At 41.0% G+C, this 26,308-nt stretch overlaps 1 protein-coding gene across 2 annotated transcripts in view; it reads left to right on the forward strand.

Annotated features, from left to right (window-relative positions):
- The window catches only part of DAPK2 (death-associated protein kinase 2), a 48,830-nt gene extending 26,019 nt beyond the window's left edge, over positions 1–22,811 (forward strand). Inside the window, exons 3-11 of one of the 2 annotated variants that reach the window (XM_009886686.1) lie at positions 4,193–4,331; positions 7,428–7,557; positions 8,691–8,739; positions 9,420–9,446; positions 13,281–13,433; positions 14,819–14,864; positions 21,848–21,937; positions 22,114–22,194; positions 22,737–22,811. In XM_009886686.1, coding sequence (XP_009884988.1) covers positions 4,193–4,331; positions 7,428–7,557; positions 8,691–8,739; positions 9,420–9,446; positions 13,281–13,433; positions 14,819–14,864; positions 21,848–21,937; positions 22,114–22,194; positions 22,737–22,811 — 790 coding nt within the window. Of the gene's footprint in view, positions 1–4,192; positions 4,332–7,427; positions 7,558–8,690; positions 8,740–9,419; positions 9,447–13,280; positions 13,434–14,818; positions 14,865–15,730; positions 16,367–21,847; positions 21,938–22,113; positions 22,195–22,736 lie in introns of those variants that run through there. The other variant, XM_009886685.1, reaches the window with a different exon arrangement.
- The last annotated feature ends 3,497 nt before the right edge of the window (positions 22,812–26,308 follow it).

Genomic DNA, 26,308 nt, shown 5'->3' on the forward strand with positions numbered 1-26,308 from the left:
TGGACTAGGTGATCTCCAGAGGTCCCTTCCAACCCTGACCAGTCTGTGATCCTGTGAAATGTTGTTCTCTGTAGCCATGCACTGGAAGACAGGAAAGGAGCTTGCTTTTTCTGACTGGCAGCTACTTTGTGCTAAAAAACCCTCTCATTTCATTACCATTGGCTTTTTCCTGTCCTCACATGGCCTTGACGCATTTTTGGTGTGTCCTATTGTCAGAGTGTAGCTTATTGCACTTTTAAAAGGCTGGGTGCAACAGAGTTTTGACCTGATTAAGGCCACTGCATTCAGCTGCTGTATACGAATTGAGGATGGTGATAATTGCTAATAAAGATCATTAAATTCTCTCTGTAAACCGATGATCTGTCCTCCTGACACTCTGATATCAGTGTCATGCTCAGTTTGTCAAACTAAGTGTTGCAGCACCTGGCCAACTAATCTTACGTTAAACTGCAGAGGACTTCAGCTTCAAAAGAACGTCCCTAGTATTCTTGATAAATTGAAGAAGCTGCCCGGATATTTAAAAGAGGCTTTGGCTAAGATGTTGACCCTCTCCCAAACTCACTGTGCTGGCACAGGCAAGACCGTCTCCTCTTTACACAGGGGTTGATTCTACAGGTGCTGTTTCTCCTGTTCAAGAGCAGTCAAAGCATTGCCAAGTCCACTGCTGTTAAGTGGCGTTTGGCAGATACACAGTTTGCCCTTCCTTGTGCGTGTTGTTCAGGGATATGCTCTGTACAGCTTTTTGTGACCTTGCTGTTCTTGGCCGCTTGGGCCCTGCTTTGAGGCTGCTTTGCCCAAACAAGACCAGCCTAGAGGCAGGTTTGATTGATACGCAAGTCTCCTCTACTGGTAAGTGTCAAGGTTGTGTACACAAAATAAACAGGTGTTTTCAAGAAGTAAGGCAACATTGTGATTTGTCTTTTATTGGACTTTGAAGGGAGAACAAAGGCATCATTTGTTTGCGTCTCTGTTTGCCATGGGAATAAGGTGGCGTGGTAAAAGGGAAAGCGTTGGAGCCAGAGGAAGGAGTTTTTCTGTAACCTAAGGTTCTTTGAGAAAGGAGCATTTACTCTTTTACAAGTACTGCTGATTTAGAAAACACACCTCCTTGGATGTTCAAATGTAAATTGTAGTGTAGTGTATGAGTGGTTTATTGCAAAGGAGTTAGTGCTGAACTGCTTTTTTTCTGGGATTCCATAATGGCTGGCTTTTGGGATTGCTAAGTCTCTTCTGGTGCATAACTTAGATAAGAATGATTCTGCACTGAACTGCTTACCACTGTCTGCACAATTTACTGATACCTGTTTTGAATGCCTGAGTCTGTTAATGAGAACTCATCACATCTCTTCTACTGAGTTTTCCTCTAGATTACTCTTAAGATCTCTCCAGTTTAGGCTAATGTATTAGGCTCTGTCACAAGAGACTGGAGATTAATGTACTGTTTGTAATGTACGCTGACCTCTGACCTTCGGAAAATGAAATGCTTATATGGTGGTTGTAAGAGGAAGTCTTCTGCTGATAAAGTGACAGAGGGACTTTAGACTCCCTGAATCTTTTTTTTTTTTTCCTTTTTTATTTTTCTGTTGTATTCTGTACCTTGGAAGTTCCCCCTGCCTAGCCTGATTCAAGGTTGGTGTGAACTAGAGAGAAGAAGGAAAATCCAGCAAGGAGCTAGCAAGTAAATCTCCTGTGATCCTTGTTCTTGCAGGCTGTACAGTTTCTTCAGTGATCCCTTAGGTGTAGCTGGTTGCCCAGGATGTTGCTGAGGTTGCCGTTGGTGCAAAATCCCTGGTGTGCCCTGAACAGCTAACCCAACCGTTTTAAGTGACCACTCCTTGGGGGAGCAAGAGAGAAAGGGACTTAAATACCTCCAGTCTGGGCAGCTAAACAATTTTCTGACATTCCTTTGCGTAGCAAAGGAGATTGCTCAAAATGAAGTTGCCGGCCTCCTCCAGGCAGGAAGGTATCCTCTAACATCCTTAGCACAGCCCTCTGTGCCAGGGGAAGGTGAGGGGGACAAAGTGACTCAGCTTGTCTGCACTACTGAAGTGGTATCTTTTGCTGGTGATGAAGAACCAGAGGAGGCTGGCCTACGTGGGCTGTCGGGCTGGCCTGAGAGAGAGCTTTTTTATTCCTAGTCCTGATTGAAGAGTCCACCTTAAGAAACAATCACCAAGGAGAATTTACAGGGTAAAAGAGGAAGAGAGAGCAGTGTGCCCATATGGTTAAATTCCAGAAAAGCAGAAGAAAGTATCCCAGTACAGCTGGCTTCCTGATGACCGGGCGGTAGTGCCTGCCAGAGGTGATTGCTTAAGTGAGGTTTGAATAGAAATCATTAAGGAAATGGGACTTGACTGCTCTCTGTACACAGATTTCACCAAGAGACTACCAAGTTTTACTTACAGATTTCTTTACAAGCTTGTCACAGCTGTAATAATTTTTAAACTAAAAGCCCCTAAACCTACTACAATATGGAAAGGAGACAGTGTTGCCTGGCTTCTGAAATGCACAGGGTGAAACAAAACCTGTCCAGCAAGGCTGACGATAGTGCTGAGATAGTGCTTTGGTATGTGTCACCTAAAAAGAAAATCAGAGACCAAATAAGACTCTCACAGGCTGAGTAACTGAGATTAATAGGAAGCAGAAGGCAGCAGCCAGAGGCAGCAGTTGCTACATATTTCTGGGTCATATAAGTTTATTTTTATTTGCCAGTCATGTAGTTGTAACAATTAAAGCATCGAGTGACTTCTGACTAGGTGAAGTGACATGACTTCTGCCCAGGTGAGGGGTTCTGCCTCATATTGCTTAGAAAGTTTCTGACTACGTGGGACCTGTGAAAAAACATCCAGTAATCAATGCTCAGATCAGTGGGCCCTCTGTAAATCTCTGTTTTCGGAACAGCAAGGTATGCGGTCACCCACAGCAACAGTAGAAGCTAAGAAATAAGTCATGTCTTTGTGGCTTTTGACATGTTGTTCTTCTTTGCAGTTGATGTCTCCCTGCGGTTTTTGTAGCTGTTCACAATAGTTTACTCTGAAAGAGGCAGAGTAGGGAATCGCCACCTTATCACCGCCAGTGTTGTGTAGGAGCCTGGGGTCAGAGGAATGATTGCACGATAGAGCTCTGTGGGTCACAGCACTTAGTTAACTCAAAGCATTTGAGCCTGCCAGTTCTTTTACAGGTACATAAGACAACAGGGCCAAAGGCTTGTTTTCCAAAATGATTGTTGGATCTCTCAGGTCTTGTGCTTGCACTCTGAATGGTGACCTCTGGTGGGTGGTACACCTGAGCCCAAGAGCAACTGTTGGTGCCCCGACAGTAATTTTGAATGAGAACAAATCAATACTATCAATGACAGTGTGAACTGGAAGCAGTAAATGTAAGCGTAATTATGAGTAACAATAGCAAACAATGCCCAATTGAATATCTAGATCATCCTGTTTCGTAATATATAGAAAAACAGCACTGGACCTCAATAAAAAAATGCAAGTAGAAGTCTTATGTACTAAATAAGCACGGAATGTATTTCAATTTTGATGTGCAAACTCACAGTAACTAATAGCACTTCGCTGATTTGGGAAAACAATTTTAGATATTTTTCAAGCTGCTACAATCTACTTTCTTAAAAATTCAGCACAAAATAAATTATTTCCTGTCAGTTATATCAGGCAAGAATCTGTATTAGAACAATGTAAAGGCTATTCTGGAAAGAAAGGAGATTCTGTTGGCAGGTCTTATTGCCTCATGTTTCTGATGGCAACCGATAAGAGAAGTAATTCTTTAGCAGTTGTTGACTATTACAACTTGTTCCATTTCCTCTGTCTCATCCAAAATGAAAATGTTGAAAAATAGCCATTGAAGTGGTTAACATCAAAGCTTACCTATTGAAATATGTACGTCTGTAGATTCATCAAACAGTGTACCTTTTTTTGGTCCTTTACAAATGTTGATGAATCAAACCTTGCAGCAACAATGAATTAGGGGAAGCTAGTCCTTAATTTACCGGGGAGAGAGCTGAAGCCAAAAGGAAGTTTTGGCACACCTGGGACCAGAACCTGAAACTAGATTTTCTGCAAGACAGGCCTTTTTCTAACTGTATGGAGATTTTTTGCTACTTTAGTTTTCTGTGCTTACTTTTATTTTATGTTTTAAATGCAGTAGATAACAGGGCGTGTTCTGGTATGTTTTGCAGAGTTTCTGGAGGAGAACTTTTTGATTTCCTGGCACAGAAGGAGTCTTTGAGCGAAGAGGAAGCAACCAGATTCATCAAGCAGATTTTGGATGGTGTGAATTACCTTCACTCTAAGAAAATTGCTCACTTTGATTTAAAGGTAACGATGCTGATTTAGACTTGTTACTGTTGTTTTTTAATGATGGACCGTGCCTTCTACAATTTGTTTGATATTTGCATTTGATAACATGCCTAAAATAATAGTTACGACCATTTTAAATGCACTTCACAGCTGAGTACTCCAAGGAAGACAATCTCCTTTATGAGGCCTGTGGAAACTTTTGGATGGGCTTATATATTTACTAACTGAGAAAAAGAAATTGTAAGTCTTCATCCTTCAGCTGTTTGCATTTGTAGTATCATCCAAAGCATGCTGTTTAAAAAAAAAAAAAAAAATAGAATGATGTTCACAAGTAGTGCCTTTTTGGGAAAAGGAGAGCCAGGGCCAGCTGCAAACAACTGTTGCTGCTTCCATTCCCCACCAAGAATTACATGAGGAGTATGTGTCATCCAGTGCAGCTTGGTTAACAAAAAGACTTCTTGTTTTCTTAGCTGCTTAGGGCCTTGAAAGCACATCAGAGCGCTCTCTTCCTTACATATCAGGTGACATCTATAGCTTTGGTCCTTGACTTTGATATCAGTACGACTGGCCTAGACAATACGGAAGAGACTGACTGTCTTTCCTTTTGATTGTGGCCTACCTAGGTGAACATGCTTCTCTGAAGCTAGGAGTCTGTTGTCCTTGGGAATGAAACTCTTGAGACTAGAAGACAGTGCGTTCTCCGTAGCAGACTCACAGCTACAGAACTGGCTGTCTCAGACATTGCTGCTGCCAGAAATACATTCAAAATGCACTTACAGCGTAGGAGAAAGTAGGGTAAAACAGAGGGAACTGTTTTAAAATGAAGTAAAAAGGAAGAAACTCTACTGCTAGGTTACATGCTCCTTGTCCTAACTTTAAATCTAGGTTAGTTTATTACTAATTACTAATTACGTGTGTGCTACTAAGAGACTCCTCCCAGATTCTCAGGGTATATATGCTGACTCCTTGTGCTAAATGTGTGCCCAATGCTGTGTCAGTCTTAAATTGCTTGGTCTTGAGTCAGTGTCAATGGCATATATGTAGTCGTTGCAAATCACATCTAACCTGAGAAACTGGCTAGCAAACTACCATCCAGTTCTTCACGGGGTGCATGTGAAAAAGTGTAGGAGATGCGTGAACGTGAATTCAGAAGCCAAAGTCTGAAAGTTTTCACTGTGTATTAGAAAACAGTGTAATATCCAGTGGCACGACATTATTGTGAGAATATAGGTGCAACTTTTTCTATACTGATTTCTAGCTACTAATTTTGATATTTAATAGCAGTAATGTCAAGTGGTCAATGAAGATGTTACAAGAAATGCAAGATAGAAATCAGAAAGGATTAGTAAAGAATTATTTCACTGATAGTAATATGAAATGGCCTAAAATATATTTACAGAATAACTCTCTTGGGCTTTATAGGACTGGGTTTGGAGTTTTGCTAGTGTTAAATTAGACATGTATTTTTAAGCAGTGATCTGATTAGATAGAGGATGATTCATAATTATCTTGTCACTTGACAGGGCTCCATCGACTGCAGTGGAGCTACAGTGACTAACACCACCTAAGGAATAAAACAGTCCAAGAGGTAGTGACTGTGACTTTTTGCCATTTCAGTCTGTGCTGCCTACTCTAAACAAGCTTGCCTCATGTATCTGGGGTGAACACATATGCCCTAGATCCATGAAAGAAAACCAGGCTTGTTAGCCTGAGGCTAAAATATTCTCGGTTCAATGACTGTGACAATAAATTATTCATATGCTGTCTTTCCCAGTGCAGCTCTGACTGAGAGTGTGTGTTAGCAGGAGCAGCTTCCACATTGGGGTCTGCTGTGAAAAGGCCAGCAGGGAATCAAACTGTCTCACTCTTGCTCTTGGGCTTATGATTAAGTTATGACAAATTAATGTGTTAAAGCTCTTCATGGGCGATAAATTGAACCCATGGTTTACTCTGAAACCTGTGAAATAGGGCCATGGTAGGGAGTAACTAACACCGAGAAATTTAGTTGAAGGAATATGTTTATGAAATATCCATTATACCTTGTAAAGAAAGTCAAAGTCTGCGGTTGAAAAAGTTAGCTTTAATTTCACAGTTCTAGCTTCGTCTTTTTCGTACAATGCTGTGAGAAATGCTACGTGTTCTTTTAATAACTCGCTATCATATGTGAGGACCCCTGATCCCAACTCTTTCTGTTTTCTGGACTGTTCAGATAGTAAATCCTGGATCTTTGCTGGCCTTGTTATTGCAACTGCAAATATAGTCTCATAGAGAAGAGCATTTTCCTTCCCTAAGTAGGTTCAGTGACTAGAATCCCTCAAGAAGCATTTAATAAGATGTCTTCCAGCGGGTTACAGTACAGTATAGGGACAGCTGGGTAGAAATAGTGATGTTTCCCAGTATAAATTCAAAGAATAGGTCAGTAAAAGTGCTGTCAGTCAAAATATTGAGCGGGTGCAGCTGTCCCTTAGGATCAAGCAACGGCACTCTGTCTCTGCACCAGGTATCTGCACTGCTTCAGCTGCCTGCTAGCTGCTGTTACATGTGCGCCAGTAGTTGTAACTGAGGCGAATCCATGGGGTCAGGGTGTCACCTCTTCCCAGGAAGCTCTGCGGGCCAGCGATACGTTTTCTGTTTTAAGAGGGAACAAGATAAACTGAGCTTCCACTTCATGTCATATCACAGTGCTGCTGGGTTGATAATCCAGTTGGCATACTTGATCAGATTAGGGAACTACACACAGTTGTGTGAAAAGCTTTCGTCTCATTGTGAAAACAAGGGTATCTTGTTTTCATCCTGGCCATAGCTATCGTTAAGAAAATAAGCTTAGGAGTGCTAGCAGGATGGCAGATTTTGCATGAGATAAAATTAAAGGAATGAAAGTATTACTCTTGTCAGATTTGTTTTGCTTTTATGAAGTTCTGGTCCATGCAATGATGTCAAATCTCACAGTTGTCCCTTTTGCAAAAGAATGAATTGTAAATGGTTAGCCACAGGTATGTGTTTCTTGTTCTACAGTGTTGTATATGTGAAGAAAAAAAAGCACTTGAGAACTCTGGTACTTTCCCAATATATTAATATTATAATAACAAAGATCTATCTTTTTTTTATTTTTAGCCTGAAAACATTATGCTTCTAGACAAGAATATCCCTATTCCACACATCAAACTCATTGATTTCGGCCTGGCTCACAAAATAGAAGAGGGAGTTGAATTTAAAAACATTTTTGGAACACCGGAATTTGTTGGTGAGTGACCCGTTCCTTTGTCTCATATTGCAAGTTCCATGAGGAAGTTGAGAAATCCGTTCGAAGTTAAGAAGTGAGGGACACAGGTAGTTTCAATATCATTTGTATCAAGGTGACCTAAATCTAGAGGTTTACTTTATTTTTCTGGAATAGCCGAAAGGTGCTTTCTGTAAACCAGATGTGCTACTCCTGTAAGAGTAGGTTGTTGCCAAATAAATATTCAGAAATGCAAATTCAGGATTGAGATTGTGAAACCTTGCAAACACAAATTACAATTTTTTACTTGTTCCCTGGGGCAAGCAAGCTCTCTGCGTTGTAGTAGATGGGTACACAATTACATGAGTATCTCTGTCATTGCTTTCTAGATAAAACTGCCTCACACTGTACACCCGTTGTGCATCCCCTTGCATTTTTCCACCTGATTCTCTTTTTGTTACTCACTGATCACAATTCTAATCTGTCTTGCTTGGATTTTCAGTTAATCTTATTCCTGTCTACTAGTTTCAAGTAGAGGTTTTGGGGTTGGTTTGGGGGTGTTGAGGCACGGGGAGAGAATTTTAATTCATATTCCAGTTAAACACAACTGTTACAGGCACCTTTTTTCATCTTGTTACCTCACCTTGGTAAAAGACCAAGGTGCATGCAGTTTTATATGGGGATGTTTTCCAACGGGGAAACATTTCGTATAAAGGTAATAGGGTTTGACATGGATAGCAATGTAGGCTGGCGTATAATTTCAATCTCTTGCTGTTTCTGACTGGCCGTTAGGAACTAGCTTTAATGGCACCAGTGAAAAACAAAACAGAAGCTCAGATTCTTAGAGGTAACAGTGTCCATGGGAGGTGAAATAATTTGTTATTTCTTATAATTTGCACTGTAATTAGTATATAATATCTGCTTCACCCTTATTCTTCAGTTGCGTTATGGTCCAAGTTGCTCTGTAATGTCTTCTGGACACCTGTGAACTTAAATTCCTATCAGGCCTCTCAAACTATAAACAGTGCATCCTATAACTACCCTTCCCTCTCCCACCCCCCTTTCTCCCTCTTGGTAATTCTTGACCTGCTACTCAATTCGTCCTGGTAAAAAATTGTTACCTCAGTTGCTGATGTTTGATTAAATTTTTCTTACAGCTCCAGAAATAGTAAACTATGAACCGCTTGGACTAGCTGCAGATATGTGGTAAGTTTTAACATTTTTTTCTGCAGGCTGCTCTACTACTACTTTTTCCCAATTTGCTGTGAATAGAATCCATTCTACTGCAACAAATTCGAAACAAAACTAAACAAAAAAATCTTAAGTGCAGTTAATAGCTCTTTGTTCTGTCTTTGTTTTTTAAGCATTCTTTTTAATTAAAAGAGAAGCATTTGATTTCTGGAAAATTATAATGAAAAACGTTAATAATGGCAGTTATAGAGTTAACAGTGTGCACTGTCCACTGCAGAGGAGCACTCTTAAAAGAAAACATGTTCCTGCAGCGCTTGTGACGGCTTTATTTATAAGAGCACTGCATGCAGAGGAGACCTGCGTACTAATCTGGTCTGCTGAGAAGGCAGGCAAGAGAGGTCACCCCAAATAAAACATCCTTGCTTCTCTTTCTTTGTATTTCTGATGTCTACTGTAGTAAATACCTGCTAGAGTAGAAATACGTAAAGAGAATTCAAATATCCACATTACCTGAAGTTATGTAAAATTCATATTTTCCCCAAAACACCATTCTTTGAGAGATATGAGCAGTTATCTAAAGCCACGATGGTTCTTCTGTCTGTGTAGCAGCTAATATTGACGTTTTCGTATTGTATATATTAAGAAGAATCATTGCAGGGCTTATATGTGACCTGTAATCTCCTTTATTTTTTTAGGAGCATAGGAGTCATCACCTACATACTGTGAGTACAATAGAGTCGCTCCTGTAGAAGTGTTCCTAAAGCTCTGTTGCACTAGCACGAAACAGCTCTTCCCTTTAGTCATTTAAGCAAGCAGGTGCGCACATGGGGTGGGCAGTGGTTTATCTAATGGGCAGATCTTACCCTGCAGCCTTTTCAAGTTTAAAATAAGGGGTAAAAGAAGAGGGGCATTCCGAGCAGATGAAGAACAAATGTCTGGGCATTTCTGCTTCTTATGGGACCTCATCAGCTCCAAATGGTAGAGAATGGAAAATCCCAAGCATATTGGTTGCTCATAGAATGACTATGAGCTACCAGTGTGTGGAGAGAATAGAAACAGAAAGTGGAATAGTACCATTTACAAGGTGAGTTATTTCAGGTGAAAACAGGGAGGTTTTAATTTTCTTGTAAAGGCAGCAGTCTAGTTTACAATGCGTAAATATGGTCGCCCATCCTCAAAAAGGTGAATTTAAGCTGGGATGGGAGCAGAGAAGTTGACCCTGGGAACCGAGAATTCATCTGACAGGAGACAAAAGGGCTTGTTAAGGCTAGTAAAGCAAAGGCTGGTTGGGAATACCATTGCAGTCAGTAAGCACAAGGGAAAAACAAAGACACTTTTTAGAAGAAAAGTGTGTCAACTAGTGTTGAATAAATAAAAGTAGGAAATTGTGACAAGCTCAAACTCTCAAAGAAATGAGGATCCATGGGCATCCTGGGGACAAGCAGTCGAGAGAGTTTTAAGATGAAGCTTGACAATTTGTGAAACTGCTTGTGTGACAATGGATGAATGCAGTGGAGGGACAGCATTCCATTGCTTCAAGAAATCTTCTTTCATCTGGTTTGGTATGAAAGCATCAAAGTCCATTGAAATCAAGCTCTTGTGACTGCTGGGGAGCAGTGCATGGTGGGTACTGCATGCTTGGAAATGCCTCACCCTAGCATGCCTACCCCAAGCTTCTGCTGTTCCTTATGACACTCAGAGGACTAACTTGCTGCCAGACTTAAAGGATGTGCACTCTAGTATTAGGGGGATTTGCACTACACAGTTCAGGGCTCAATATAAGTATGCAGGCTTGAAAGGCAGGGATTGTCTCTTCAGTGTGGAAAATAAATGTAGCGGAATTAAATCCACTCTTGGGCTACACCCAAGGCTTAGACTCCAAAAGCTTTACAAGAGCCATGATCTAAATCTGAGAAATCATATTTAGTGCAAAAAAATTCCCTTCTGTGCCGTGGTGCAGGAAAAGATAGGGATATGGGTTGAGCCCAAGCTCAGGTAAAGGCATTTAAAATATTGTCCAAGCCCTTGCTTTTTATCAGCACTCTGGTCTTCAGTGACACAGGTACTTGACAGGACATTAAAATTTGAAAATTGCTGTTTATATGTGTTCATAAATGATGAGAAGAAAACTTAAAAGTTGAAGAAAAGCAGGTGGGGATACTTACCATGCGATTACAGTGATGCACAGACGGCCAGGTGCTCTTGAGGCTTTTCTGTTGCATCGAGAGTTCTGTCCTGGGGGCAGAATAATGAAGAGGGTTTCTGTTACTGTATCCAGTGTAGGAGATCTGTTTTACCTGGTTGGCTAGTAATGATTGCCATAGTAATTAAAGTTGAAAACTGTCTCCCTGCAAATTATCAGAGAAAAAAAGAAAAGCATGCTTTTTATGATTGGAGGGGTCGGCTTGCATAATATGCTATGTACTAGAAATTTGTATGCCTTTAACTAGTATTGCCTATTAATTTTAAACCCTTTTGTTCTGAAGAATTCTGAATAAATGGGGTGTGTTTAATGACACTGCCTACTTTAGCAAACATGGCAGCAATCAAATGGATGCCATCATCAGGTGTAGAGTTCAAAATGCCTACAAGTCCTTAATTCAGTAACCAGCGGAGCAATTCACTAGATTGTAAGGGCGAAGCCCCTATTACTGAGGTCTGCTATTAGATGTTTACAGGCACTGAGTCAGGATATGACAAAAGTCATTTGCATTAGGTGTTAGGATTTGAGAATCCACAGACCTCAAAACTGAGTCCCAAAGAGAAAAAAAAAAAATTAGAGGAGAATAGAGGACTGATGGCTTTGGCTTACAGCGAAGGGCCAGAAGGTAGAATTACAGCTGCTTCATGGCACAGTTTTGGGAAAGGGAAAAGAAACCAGGGCTCTAGGGCAGGTTTCCAAGCTTTAGTTTTGGAACAACACCCATGGTGTGTGGCAAGGTGTCTGCTTGTAGCCTTCTTTGTGGGTAACAGAAGTAGAACAAAAACTTAAGAGGGAGTATGTAAAACCGTTGAGAAGTGAGATTGTAGCTTATGGGGTGAAATTTACTGCATTAAAGACAACTGGAGGACCTCACTCCTGCTGCCTTGCTGTGTTAGCTGCTTTGGTGTCACTGTATGGTTGTAGAGGGAGAGGAATCACTTTATGCACTCAAATGCTTGTTCTGTGGATAGAACCACGTGGTAGCTGGGGACTGGGCTGAATGGCCCAGGTGGTCCTATCTAACTTTCTGCTTACACCCAAATTCCCAGTCAACATGGTAGTGGCAATACAGAGAGAGTAAAAGATCTGTTGGTCAAGATCATGTAAGCAAGCAGTTTAGTATTCAAAACCTCAATTTGCTGCAGTCCTGTTTTGAGCCTGCTGCATCCTGAAAGTATGCTATCAAAGCTAGACATAATAGATAAGCATAATAATAGCCCAGAGGATTTTTTTAAAAGGGATGAGATCGATTTCCTTGGTATAAATAACATTTCCTGTAAACCAGGCTTTTGCAAGTCAGCATCCCTGTGGACTGGGGGAGGGAAGGAGGGGAGGGGAAGGGAGAGGATGCAGGGGTGGAGGAGTCTGCAATGAATCTGTTCTGACACTTGAGTTTTATGGAGCAGAGGTAAATAGTCATCACAGATGAAGGTCATCAGTCACAGTTGAGAGATAGGCAAAGCAGGATGAAAGCTTTTTCTGTCTAAGTAAAGACTGCTGAATAGCATTTTATTATGATGATATCTCCATTATATATCCTTGCAGTTGGAGCAGAGTGCCAACAGAATGAAATTTTGCATTGTTCAGAAACAGTTGGATTTTATTGCAGCCAAAGTCCTTTTGTTTGTGGATTCCTTTTAACAAGCAGCATGGCCCTACCTCTCTGGTGGAGTTGGCCCCTAGGCAAGGCCACGCACCTGACTTCCGATCACGCATTGTATTTTATTTCCAGCTGAAAAAGGTCTCTTGGCTGAACCCGCTGCCCAGGGAACTTGTCAGTAGCTTTGCAGACAGAAAACCAGTAAGGGTAGGGCTTTTCCTACTCCAAGAAAATCTATAGAAACACTACTTTATCTGCTTGAAGCCGATAGAAGCTTCTGCCTGGTAGTGTGTCATGGTTTAACCCCAGGCAGCAACTAAGCACCGCACAGCCGCTCGCTCACTCCCCCCACGGTGGGATGGGGGAGAGAATCAGAAGAGTAAACCCATGCCTTGAGATAAAGACAGTTTAATAAGTAAAGCAAAAGCTGTAGGTTCGTGGGGATAGAGACTCTCCTCTGCTGAACCTTTTTCTACTTTGATTAGCAATTACTTCAGTGAGACACTTAGGAGAATCTGTGCATTTCTATCTGTGTGCACACATTAGTGCTGCACCAGAGACTTTCAGGATGAGCCTGAGTCATAACCACAGATGTCGTGAGCCAAAGCTGGACCTGTTATTTCCCACGTGGCATGGCTGCTACAACAAGAGATCCAGAAATGTCCTGAGAGTATATTACACTGTCACTGTAATTTCATTAGGGGACCTCTGCTGCTTATTTTTCCAATTGATTCTTCTTTCTGGCTTCTCTAGGCTTAGCGGCGCATCGCCTTTCCTTGGAGAAACTAAACAGGAAACGCTTGCCAACATCACAGCTGTGAACTATGAATTTGATGAAGAATTTTTCAGCAATACCAGTGACCTGGCAAAAGATTTTATTCAGAAACTCCTGGTGAAAGATACACGGTAAGTAAAAATCAGAAAGATCCATTTGTCTCTAAGATAAACCTGGTGAAATAGTCTGATGAGTAGTCTGCAAAGCGTTCCCTGGAGTGTGTATTGCCATTCAAGAGCCAGACAGGGGGCAAAGTTCTGCTGCTCTGCCGCTAGTTAATTGCTGCACCCAGAAGCCCTGACAAATGGGACCAAATCTCCTCAGTTAAATTTCACTTTCAGGACTGAATTCTCACCTGAGTCAAGCCTGGTACAACAGGGTGTAGGTGAAGGGCTGAAAATGGTGTACAAAATCTGCAGTTCTGGGTAACCACCACTCCATAATTTCAGTCTGTTATGCACTACTTGCAAGGAGATGACTTGATCCAAGAATATGCTCCCAGTGGTGCAAGGGCAGAAAAATCTTCATACGTGCTCATAGTGGAATTGTTCCTTAAGTCTCTCTGTATCTGTCGCAATCACCTGGAATTTGCGTGACAGCTATGCAGATCTTTATTTCCAGTTCATAGGAACCACTGACTTTTTTTAGTTTTTCTTGCTTTTAATAAAGCGCACACAGAAGTAGCATCTCCTTCCCCATAAACCTTGTTGTCCTGGAGGGAAGTCAGGCTATTGAAGTTCTTTCTAATGGCTTCATTAGGGGAGAAAAGGGCAAGTATTAGAGAGAAAGAGGTAAGCTGTTCGGTCAAGATTTCTGCAAATCCTCTGGCCTTAGAATAGCTTAGAGCAGGTGAGGTTTGATGAGAGGTTTGCACAGGTCTAGCAACCTCCTTTTAAGTCAGTGGTATTGATATTTGTCCCAGGTACAGAGGCAGTCCCTATGTGCTGTGTTTCTACCTTTGACTCTCAATGCTCTTAAAGTGCTGTTCACTGAACTGCCACAATGCAGGAGGAAGTTAGGATTGATCAGATTGGATTAGGTTTGAAGTATTCCTCAGAAATGTTGCTTTCAGGAAATGGCAGCTCCTACAGTGACGTAATAATGTGTTCCAAAGGATAGTCTTGATATAATTAATGTTGTATACCTTGGTTCAGACACGGTCGTATTAAAGGTGTATAGAAAGCATTTATTTTCTAAGCATGTAGGATGAACAAAACAAAGTAATGTTTTATCAGGTTTTATGGAAGGATAGACAAAAATACAGATAGATTTTGATCAACTAAGAATTAAAATTGTGGGGAGTGAGGACAGCTCCTTACTGAAACTTAGAAGGGTTACTAAACTACACGCAAGCGGTATGCCTCATGGAGAAACATAACCCTGAAATTTGAGAGTTAGTCCTGGCATTATCTTGGCAAATGCTTCATATGAAGCCTGGGAGAACTGTGGGTCAATGGACTTGTGTAAAAGGCATTTCTCATTAAAGTCTGTGCGGGTTTTTTGTGTTCTTTTTTAGAAAACGGCTTACAATTCAGGAAGCTTTGTCTCATCCATGGATAACGGTAAGACTGAATAAAGAGACAGATCTTGCTTTTCACCACGAGCAAAGCAGAGATAATATTCTCACTCTTATTGGTGTGTTAAATGGAAAACTGTCCTCTAAGTACTTACAGACCCTAGGTGTCTCAAAGACACTGGAAAGAAATTGGTGGGGTCTTACTAAATCCTCGGATTTCTTCAAATGACTTCTTTTATTATCATAAATTTCAAAAAGAGGGGGACAAAGCTTTGATGTTTGTTGCGCTCACAGTCTCCTACATCAGACTGCGCTTTGCATTTTTTGCTGTTTGCATGCACATATGCTACATCTTGGGTTTAGTGTTTTCTTGCGTTGAGAGTTGACTACAGCCAATGGGGAAAATACAATTTCTCTCAAGATATAACCAAGTATGCCGATTTGTGTGTCTGTATATATTTTTTCATCATAAACATTGCTTGCTTTTGTGGATAAGTCACATTTAGCTAATCTCAGCATGACTAATAAGGATGTTGGAAATTCAGGTTTTGCTCTGCACTGCACAAAACATTAACTGGAGTGTTTTCAGGATTGTTGTTTTTCTCCTTACAAACATTGATAGCTTTGAGACTGTTAACTGCTAGAAATTAACATGAAAATAAATTGTGGTCTGTTAACTGTTATTTACACTTATCACATTGGAATGAATGCACATCACTTGTCACTTTCATTTTTGGGTTTGTGTTTGTGGTTTTTTCTTTTCATCAAATGCATGAAGGAAAATCTGTGGGAGCAAAGAATGTCCCAGCATTGTGGAAGTTCAGTCTGCATCCTTTGTGTAGAGTTTTTGAATTACTGCACTGTCCTGTAAACGTTCAGTAATACTGGTTCCTCTGTCTGACGACTCACCAGCTGAAAGAAGAAATAAAAGTCCAAGAACAGAAGAAGGTTGAGAACACACAGCTGAAGACAAAACGCCTGAGAGAATACACCATAAAGTGCCATTCCAGTATGCCTCCCAATAATACGTACATCAACTTTGAGCGCTTTGCCCGGGTAGTAGAAGACATTTCACTTATGGAACGGGGTTTCAGCACTTTGGCTGCATCCCATGATTCTTTGCAGGAAGACATTGATGCTCTGGTTTCCATTTATAATGAGAAAGAAGCTTGGTATAAAGAAGAGAATGAAAGTGTGAGGCACAAGCTGTCTCAGCTGAAGTATGAATACCGTAAAATTGAATCCCTGAAAAGACATCTTCAAGACGATATCAAGACTGTAGGCTCTAGTCTCACAGGCATAACTGGGAAATATGCTGATCTCCAGCGTCAGTATGAATCTCTCAGTGAAGAACTTTCTGAGGAACTCAAATGGATACAGGATTTAATGAGTAGTTTTCAACTGGAAAATGAAGCCTGTGTGAATGGAAACTTTGACTCTGTTTTCAATGAAGATATTAACGAATCACTAATGGAGCTGTTAAATAGATCTCGCTGTGAAGAATTCCTTGCAGGGTTGAATCTTGATGTAGCAGAATCAAACCAGTAATGTTTTAGATCAGGTTAGGTTCAGGGTTTGCTGCCTGTTTCAATGTTCAGCAGTTTAAAAAGCTCTCAGTGTATAGATTCTACAAAAAAACCCCAAACCACCACCTAGAACCACAATGGAAATTCTGATGTATTGCACGAGGTGTTGACCAAAACCATAAACTCTCAATGGTTTCTAGCGTTGAAGTTGTTTTCCCATTTTCGGTGTCTGAACTTACAGGAACTAGATTATCACAATGGTATGGACACATCTAACCCTACAGCCTTTTGCATTGCCTATATCATACTTCATCGTGTATTACAGTTCCTGAAGATTACTAAGTAATTAACTTGGAATAAAGAGTAGATCAGTCTGTACTGTATTGTGTCCAGTTCTGGGCTCCCCAGTTCAAGAAAGACATGGATCTGCTGGAGAGGGTCCAGCAAAGGGCTACAAAGACGATTAGGGGATTAGAACATCTCTCTTATGAGGAAAGGCCGAGGGACTTGGGTCTCTTTAGTCTAGAGAAAAGAAGACTGAGGGGGGATCTTATTAATGCTTAAAGGGAGGGTGCCAGGGGGATGGGAACAGTCTTTTTTCAGTGGTGCCCAGGGATAGGACGAGAGGTAATGGGTACAAACTTAAACACAGGAAGTTCCATCTAAACATGAGGAGGGACTTCTTTACTTTGAGGGTAGTGGAGCACTGGCACAGGCTGCCCAGGGAGGTTGTGGAGTCTCCCACTCTGGAGACATTCCAAACCCGCCTGGACGCCGTCCTGTGCAACCTGCTGTAGGTGACCCTGCTCTGGTGGGGGGTTGGACTAGGTGATCTCCAGAGGTCCCTTCCAACCCTGACCAGTCTGTGATTCTATACTTACTAGAAGCTGGGTGCTAGGAAACTAATCAATGTCTCATGAAAGCATCCTTTTGTTGGATGAAGGAAACAGTTGTGTAGACCTGCTGCATGCAGGCAGTTCTATATACCATATGAGAGAAATATTTGCAAAGGTTAAATCTGTCCCATAAAACAAAGTAAATGGTGTAGTACTTTAACATTTAGCTAGTACTACAGAAATTCTCTGGGAAATGGCTGCTGATGAAGAAAAGTTAAGATTATTTTTTAGGCCAGTTATGCAGGGTGAAATCTTTTACCATCAAAGGTGTTACCTGTTGATTGATCCTTTAGTTTAAAATTCAGCTAAATTTCCTGTCCTATGCCAAAGAAATCCTATTCAAAAGACGCAATTGGGAATTTGTACTGAACTGGTCAAATAACTGTGTATGTAATTTTACAATGCAAATATTAATTTGTGAGTGATAAGTGATAACATAGGTCTCTGGTTTGCTTTTTACATAAAGAAAATGACAAAGCTACAACTAGTTTAATCTGTAGTGTGGAATTTGATACTAGTGTTCTTGCTGTGAAGATTTTTTTTTTTCTTAAGTTTTAAAAAGTAAAAGAAAAGTTGGCCCAAATTTGAATCATGCCCTGCTGTCTTGTATTTCAAAGTCACTTGATTATACTGTATTAATATGCACAGATGTACCCATCTCATTTTCAAATACAATAAATAGTTATTTATGCAGGATGCAATTGTTCCCTGATGGTGTAGTTAGTGACTGAAAAAGGGATATCAAGCCTCTGTGTACTGAAAAGAGCTGCCAGCTACGGTTCTGCAGCTAACTTACTGCCCCTTTGCTTTGCTGTATGAATTTGCTGCAAGGTGACTGTTACGCAGCTACAAGTATCAGTGAGATAGTAGCCAGGCATCTCTGCATCACTGCTCAAGTCCATCTGGAGTTGATCTTTATATATATATATATATATATATTAGAGTACATCTTTCACTGCGCAGCCTCCCTTCTCCTTTTCCAGAGAAGTTAATGACCTAACTAAATAGAACTGTTATTGTTCGTAACGTGATTAAGAGTAACGTTTCCTGCTTTGAGATAAAAAGATAAAAGCATATGCTCATCCAGTTTGTGTAGAGTACAGTGGACCCATCACTGCCATGTCTTCATAAAGACGTGCAGGGGCTGGTGAAAATTCAGAGGTCTGAAAGCAATTATTCAATAGGGATATTGTTACTCCTGTCATTGCACTTGCTGGAGGATGGAAACTGGATGTGCTTGCTGTAGCATCTTTCTTTGCACACCTTGTAAAGTTTTCAAAAGCTTCAAAGTAGTGTAGATAGCCAGGAGATGTCCCTAGCAAGCTGGTGTTGATGGTTGGGGAGAATTGGACTCCACTGTGACAAATAGTATTGAGAATTTTACTTGTGTCCATTTTTTATTCTCTCGGAAAGCTTCAGTCGTCACTTCTGCAGGTTCCTTTGAGCTGGAAGACCCATGAGATACTGTCCAGGAGAACTGGAACACAGGATTTTTTATGAGGGAGAGAATTTTAATTCTTAAAAAGTAACTTAAAGCTTAGTGAAAGCTAGTGTCTGCAGAAAAGGCTCTCAAGAAAGAGAGTCTGCCTTCCCTCAGCCATGATCTCATATTCTCTGTTCAAGTAGATTTTTTTTATGAACAAATACATTGGCACAATGAGAAGGAACATTAAATGAGGCCACTCTGTTCCTGAGCATGTTTGGGTGAAGTTAATATTGTTGTGACTCAGTCCTAGAGGCTGCTTTTGAGAAGATATTCTGATGATTGAGAAGATGACAATGTCACCGGTTTGCAGGCTGCTTAGAAATTGAGAGGCAGTTATTAACAGTCTGGAGTACTGTAAAGTGAGCTATTTTCATTCAGCAGTGGTTCTGCTGCTGAAATGGTGCTGAGAAATTTTTCATTATGATTGTGCAGCTGACATTTAGCCAGTGACATTTTTGCCACTTCAAACTGATTTCTATTTAGTGTTTTGTTGCACCGTGCTAGCCATTTGCAGCATGAGGAAATGATATTTAATGCTTAAATGTCCCGGTTCTGTTGTATGCAAATGGTGTGTTCCTCTAAACGAGAAAGAGGCCTAGGTGATAGCTTGGCTCCTTGAATAGCTGCACAAATGCTATACGTACAGCATTCGATGACAAAAGTGAATTTATTGCCTTGTAAACATTCTCAATTATTTTGCTGAAAAAAAAAATGTTTAAATCCTCACTGATGTATTATCCTTTGGTCCTCTTGCTTCTTCAGGTCTCCGGCTTGGTTGCATTCCAGTCCAGTTCAGTATAAATATTTCTGGGTTATCCACTTCCTATATATGCAGATCAGAACTGCTGGAATGGTTGTCAGTCCATAAACTCCATAATCTTTGAAGGGTTGATTTCTGGCCTCTCTCTTTTCACTTTTACCAGATGGGGTTTTGAACTTTTTTTCCCTAAATCTGTCAGATACGGTTTTCTGGTCTATGCAAATTTTGATGTGGTTTGGGAGTTGAAAGTTGCTTCATTGTCAGAAGGACTGTGTTAGGGTTTGTGGAACATCTGTTCCTTAACACCAGATTGGTATCCAAAAATTTTAGACACATGTCTGAATTCTGATATGTATTATTTTTTTCTTCCTATTTTTCCATACTCAGGTATTGCAAGTCTTTCCTCATGTATTTATTGCCAGGGTGTCAATGTCTTGTGCTCTCATAATCTTGGTATGATTAAAGGACAAAGCCTTAATTTTTTTTCAGCTATGCTGTAGCATGTATTCTCATCACTAATACTAAATGACAGCTAACTTTTTCCCTGTTTTATTATAGTGATGTTAGCAAACATAGTGAGTTTGATGGAATGCTGTGAAAATGATTAAGGAGTTGGAGTGTCTGTCAAAGGGGGTGAGGCCGAGAGAGCTGGGATTGTTTAGTGTCAAAAAGAGAAGGCCTGGGGGGGGATCTTCTCAATCTGTATAAATATGCGGTGGAATGGAGTAAAGAAGACAGCGCCCAGCTCTCCTCAGTGGTATCCAGTGACAAGACAAGAAGCAGTGGGCACAAATTGAAATAAATTCCATTTAAACGCTAAAAGAAGCAAACAAACTTGTTTTCTAAAGGAGCAGTCAAACACTGGAACATGTTGCCCAGAGGAGTTGTGGAGTCTCCATCCTTTGAAACCCAAGCAGGACGTGGTCCTGGCAAGCTGCAGCAGCCAACCCTACCCTGAGCAGGGCGTTGGACTAGATAGATGAACTCCAGAGGCTCCTTCCAAACTAAACTATTCTGTGATTCTTGGCGAGTCCAGTCTTGACCAAAGCTGGTCATGGATTTACTTTTCTTGGGGCACCTTCTAATTTTGCTTGGGATCTGTCAATCTTAGACTAATTGCAGAAGATTACTCACAGTGGCAGGTTAGCTGAGTCTTCCTGAGATTTTGATGAGCAGACAGGGTTTTATCAACAGCACTGTGAGACACAGGAAAAGGGCTGCTCTCTGGTACCAGTTTAATATTTGGGTTGTGGATTACAGCTAGTGCTCTCTGAAGTTTCTCTGTATTTCACATTCACCTGAATTCAGATGTTCTCCATCTTCAGATGTGAAATTACTGCCTCAAACTTATCTGTGTACCTTTGAATTCTCTGTAGGACACCACAACTTTTTTATTCTTTCCTTCTGTGATGTTTAAATCGGCCTGGTGGGAAAAAAACCTCAAACCACCAACTGTAAAAGCCCGATTCAGAAAAGATGTGCTAGAATAAAATGAAGAGCCACATGCTGGAAGTTAGAAAAAGGCCCTAATGTATCTTGTAAAGGGCCAAATGTGCAAACTTCTATCTGAAAATTTAGAAGGTAGCAGGGGACCCAACAGTGTGGAGATGCTGGGTTTAGGCCTACTCTGTCATGATGTCTAGCAAGCACGTGCAAACCCCCCGAGCAGCAGGGTGCTGCAGTGGTGTTGATGCACTGACAACAGCTCCATCCCCTCTCTGGCAGGCCTCTGTGGAACCTTTCCATTGCTCTCCCAACACCTTTCAGAAAGAGGGACGTGAATAAAGGCTGGCTCAATCCAGAGAAAATGGAGATGGTGCAGGTGTGCGCCGAGAAGCACCTTAGCAACTTTACAGAGTGAAAGCATTGCCTTAGCACCCTCTAGCATCCCCTTAGTTATCTCTCTCTTTTGGTTGACTGTCCTTTGGCTACAAAAGCCAAAGGCTTCCCCGACTTTTTGTAAAGTTTTTTTCTGTGGATCGTTCTGAAGCAGAAGGCAGAAGTGGAGGCTGGAGCAAAGTCTGTGCCACGTGATACACCTGTTGTGCGAGGCCGAGTGGCTGGAAAGGGGCAGCAGGGAACTTCTCTGAACAGTGCTGTGCACAGGGCCAAGTGTGACCTCTGACTGTACGCTAGTGTTAGGATTCTGTTAGAGATCAAAGGACCTCTATAACAGATCAAAGGATCTGTGCAGGTACAGGGTGGACTAGATTTAATTATTTTTCTTCTGCTTTTACCTGTATCAATCCACAGCTTCCCCAGACCGCATTCTTTTCAGCCAGCTCCAGAGCACATGAAGAATCTTATGTATTTTATGCACCAGAGGGAGACAAGCAATAAAATTGCTCTCTTATCTTCCAGCCAGTGGACAAGCGACAGGCTTTGGTTCGGAAAGCATCTGTTGTTAACATGGAAAACTTCAAAAGGCAATATGCTAGAAGGCGATGGAAGGTATGACAGCGAGCCTTTAATCCTTCTCATGTAAGGTTTTCCAAGCCTGATGGGATCAGAGGGCAAGATAGAGCTTGAATGTAAAATTGTATTACGCAATAGGTAAATGAAATGTGTTTGGATATGTCTGCACTACATATGTGTGGTCAAATTCTCATTCTTCCCTCTCTCCGTAGCTGTCTTACCGTATCGTCTCACTGTGCAACCACTTATCTCGTTCACTGGTGAAAAAGGACCTAATACAAGATGAACATTTGGTAGGTACATTTCTCAATGGGAAAGACAAGAAGGACCAATTTTATTGTGCAGTGATTTTTGCTGTCCTTACATGAATGCACAGCCCAACAGGATGGCAATGGTTTTGAGTGGGAAACCAGGCAGGACCGTGGAATCCCTTGCGGGTCTTTAATGCTGCTGTAAGTTGCGTTACTGTGACAGAAATGTTGAACAAGGAGAGAAGGTGACTCTATAAACCCTTTAGGTGCTAGCCCCGTGTATTCTGTAAAGGAGCAGCATGGAGGCTGCAGAGTATGTTTGGACACCATAGCAGTGACAGTGCTGTCTGACTGAGGAATGAGCAGTTGTGGAGAGAGTCTGCACTGCTGCTCTTGTGCCTGGCTGTGTGGTGGAGGGCGGGGGGACCCCTGCACTGCCAGTGGCCTTCTGGAATGAAACTCTGTGAGATTTCTATTAGCTATACTTTTCTCAATAGATGATACACTAATAATATTAGAACATCGTATTTAGGAGCATGGGATCTCATTTATGTGACTAAAACATTGTGGGCTTTCTATTTCAGAGAAACTGTGAAAGTGACAGTGAGGATCTTTCCCAAAGAAAAGCCGCTCAGCAAAGGAGAAGCAGCATATCGTAATGTAATGAGAATTCCACGGGCAGGAGACAGAGGACAGAATTCCACGGGCAGGAGACAGAGGACAGAATTCCACGGGCAGGAGACAGCAGTTCATACTTGCGAAAAAAAAAAAAAAAAGCAGCCCTGACAGCAGACTTCGACTTCGTGTCTGAATCCTTGGTATGATGCTTCTCATTTCTCAAACTACACCAGCAGCTGGATGATGTTATTAAATGCCTGCTGAGCATTTTAGAAAATTGGGAGTCCAGATTCCCAGGGAAATGCCACAGCACAAGCACCAATTGGAGTGCTTTTATATGTTGAGCGTTTCAGTGATCCTTCAGTCTATTTGTGATATCAACTGCACTCAGGATGTAGGGTTTCTACTGATATTCTTTTACTGCAGAATAATTCACATTCCGCACAATGATTAAGACTCTGTGCGTTATTATTTCAGTCAGGGAAATTGTTATCAAGGCTTAAGGAAATTTTTTAATACGATTTTTATAGTTGTTAATAGCATAAATATTTGATGGCAGATATCTGCCAAGTTTTGTTAGGTGTGTGCAGGACTCTGTTACTGCCATCATTGAAGGGAAAATCATAGTGCCATTACATATCATAACCTTGATTTCATGAACCTAGCAGTAAACCGTTCTGTACTGCAATAAGAATTGTGCTCTGTCGTCTTTGGCTGAAGACTAACACAACTGCCATTGGCACTGTGAATACAACTGATTCTGGACACTGAGAGGATGAGATGGGCCATGGCAATTTCTGGATGAAAAAGAGAAAAAAATTCTGCAGTGACTTACATGCACCCAAATACAACGTTTTTACAGAATAATGGCAGGATGCTTCACCAAAACAGGGCACTTAAAAACCCAAGGTATATGAAGAAATAGTCTTTATTAGACTTCGTTACTGTTTTAATTTATTGTCAGCAAATTGGAAATTCATTAACACCTATTTATATAGGTGCTGTTTACATGTAACCCAGACTTCAAACATCTGTGTTTTTATTCAGGGGGTTGATCCAAAATGGAGGAAGTAAGCACTTTGATGTTGTTGTAACTTCTTTGTGCTAGGAAGTTGCATCATTTTAACTATATTAGTTTCTAAGCCAGTATTGTTCAATTGGTACCAAAAAATGTGCATAGACTAGGTTATTTTTTCACTGAATGTATTAGTTAGATGTTCATATTTATTTTGACATTTAATAAATTAAAAATCAGAAAGCAAGCCTTCTAGAAACAACTATCTATTGACAAGGAAACTGGGTTTGTTTGGCTTTATGGTTGTCACTTCTAGGCTGAGATTTTAGAGCTGAAGGTGTGAACTGGTGTTGGAAGGACCAATTTTATTGTGCAGTGACTTTTGCTGTCCTTACATGAATGCACAGCCCAACAGGATGGCAATGGTTTTGAGTGGGAAACCAGGCAGGAGCGTGGAATCCCTTGCGGGTCTTTAATGCTGCTGTAAGTTGCGTTACTGTGACAGAAATGTTGAACAAGGAGAGAAGGTGACTCTATAAACCCTTTAGGTGCTAGCCCCGTGTATTCTGTAAAGGAGCAGCATGGAGGCTGCAGAGTATGTTTGGACACCATAGCAGTGACAGTGCTGTCTGACTGAGGAATGAGCAGTTGTGGAGAGAGTCTGCACTGCTGCTCTTGTGCCTGGCTGTGTGGTGGAGGGCGGGGGGACCCCTGCACTGCCAGTGGCCTTCTGGAATGAAACTCTGTGAGATTTCTATTAGCTATACTTTTCTCAATAGATGATACACTAATAATATTAGAACATCGTATTTAGGAGCATGGGATCTCATTTATGTGACTAAAACATTGTGGGCTTTCTATTTCAGAGAAACTGTGAAAGTGACAGTGAGGATCTTTCCCAAAGAAAAGCCGCTCAGCAAAGGAGAAGCAGCATATCGTAATGTAATGAGAATTCCACGGGCAGGAGACAGAGGACAGAATTCCACGGGCAGGAGACAGCAGTTCATACTTGCTGAAAAAAAAAAAAAAAAGCAGCCCTGACAGCAGACTTCGACTTCGTGTCTGAATCCTTGGTATGATGCTTCTCATTTCTCAAACTACACCAGCAGCTGGATGATGTTATTAAATGCCTGCTGAGCATTTTAGAAAATTGGGAGTCCAGATTCCCAGGGAAATGCCACAGCACAAGCACCAATTGGAGTGCTTTTATATGTTGAGCGTTTCAGTGATCCTTCAGTCTATTTGTGATATCAACTGCACTCAGGATGTAGGGTTTCTACTGATATTCTTTTACTGCAGAATAATTCACATTCCGCACAATGATTAAGACTCTGTGCGTTATTATTTCAGTCAGGGAAATTGTTATCAAGGCTTAAGGAAATTTTTTAATACGATTTTTATATTTGTTAATAGCATAAATATTTGATGGCAGATATCTGACAAGTTTTGTTAGGTGTGTGCAGGACTCTGTTACTGCCATCATTGAAGGGAAAATCATAGTGCCATTACATATCATAACCTTGATTTCATGAACCTAGCAGTAAACCGTTCTGTACTGCAATAAGAATTGTGCTCTGTCGTCTTTGGCTGAAGACTAACACAACTGCCATTGGCACTGTGAATACAACTGATTCTGGACACTGAGAGGATGAGATGGGCCATGGCAATTTCTGGATGAAAAAGAGAAAAAAATTCTGCAGTGACTTACATGCACCCAAATACAACGTTTTTACAGAATAATGGCAGGATGCTTCACCAAAACAGGGCACTTAAAAACCCAAGGTATATGAAGAAATAGTCTTTATTAGACTTCGTTACTGTTTTAATTTATTGTCAGCAAATTGGAAATTCATTAACACCTATTTATATAGGTGCTGTTTACATGTAACCCAGACTTCAAACATCTGTGTTTTTATTCAGGGGGTTGATCCAAAATGGAGGAAGTAAGCACTTTGATGTTGTTGTAACTTCTTTGTGCTAGGAAGTTGCATCATTTTAACTATATTAGTTTCTAAGCCAGTATTGTTCAATTGGTACCAAAAAATGTGCATAGACTAGGTTATTTTTTCACTGAATGTATTAGTTAGATGTTCATATTTATTTTGACATTTAATAAATTAAAAATCAGAAAGCAAGCCTTCTAGAAACAACTATCTATTGACAAGGAAACTGGGTTTGTTTGGCTTTATGGTTGTCACTTCTAGGCTGAGATTTTAGAGCTGAAGGTGTGAACTGGTGTTGAAAATTAGTGTCAGGCTAATTTTGCCTGGCTTCCAGTTTCTAAGAAAGAAATAAAAATATGCTACTTTTATTTGTAGCTTTGTTATCCTTGCTTAGGCAGAGACTAAAATGCAGTTGATGAGAAAGTATTTCTGTGAAAGGAAGGAAATGTACGAGAAGTATTGGAGGGGAGAGGCAGAAAGTAGGATTTGAGCGAAGAAACATAAAATGAAGGAGATGGTGAGGGGGGAAAAAGCAGTGGAGAGGATTGAGTGTGAGAGGGACGTGGAGGGAGGGGAGGGG

The sequence above is a fragment of the Charadrius vociferus genome, unplaced genomic scaffold (genome assembly GCF_000708025.1).
Source record: "Charadrius vociferus isolate BGI_N301 unplaced genomic scaffold, ASM70802v2 scaffold356, whole genome shotgun sequence".
NCBI classification, from domain to species: domain Eukaryota; kingdom Metazoa; phylum Chordata; class Aves; order Charadriiformes; family Charadriidae; genus Charadrius; species Charadrius vociferus.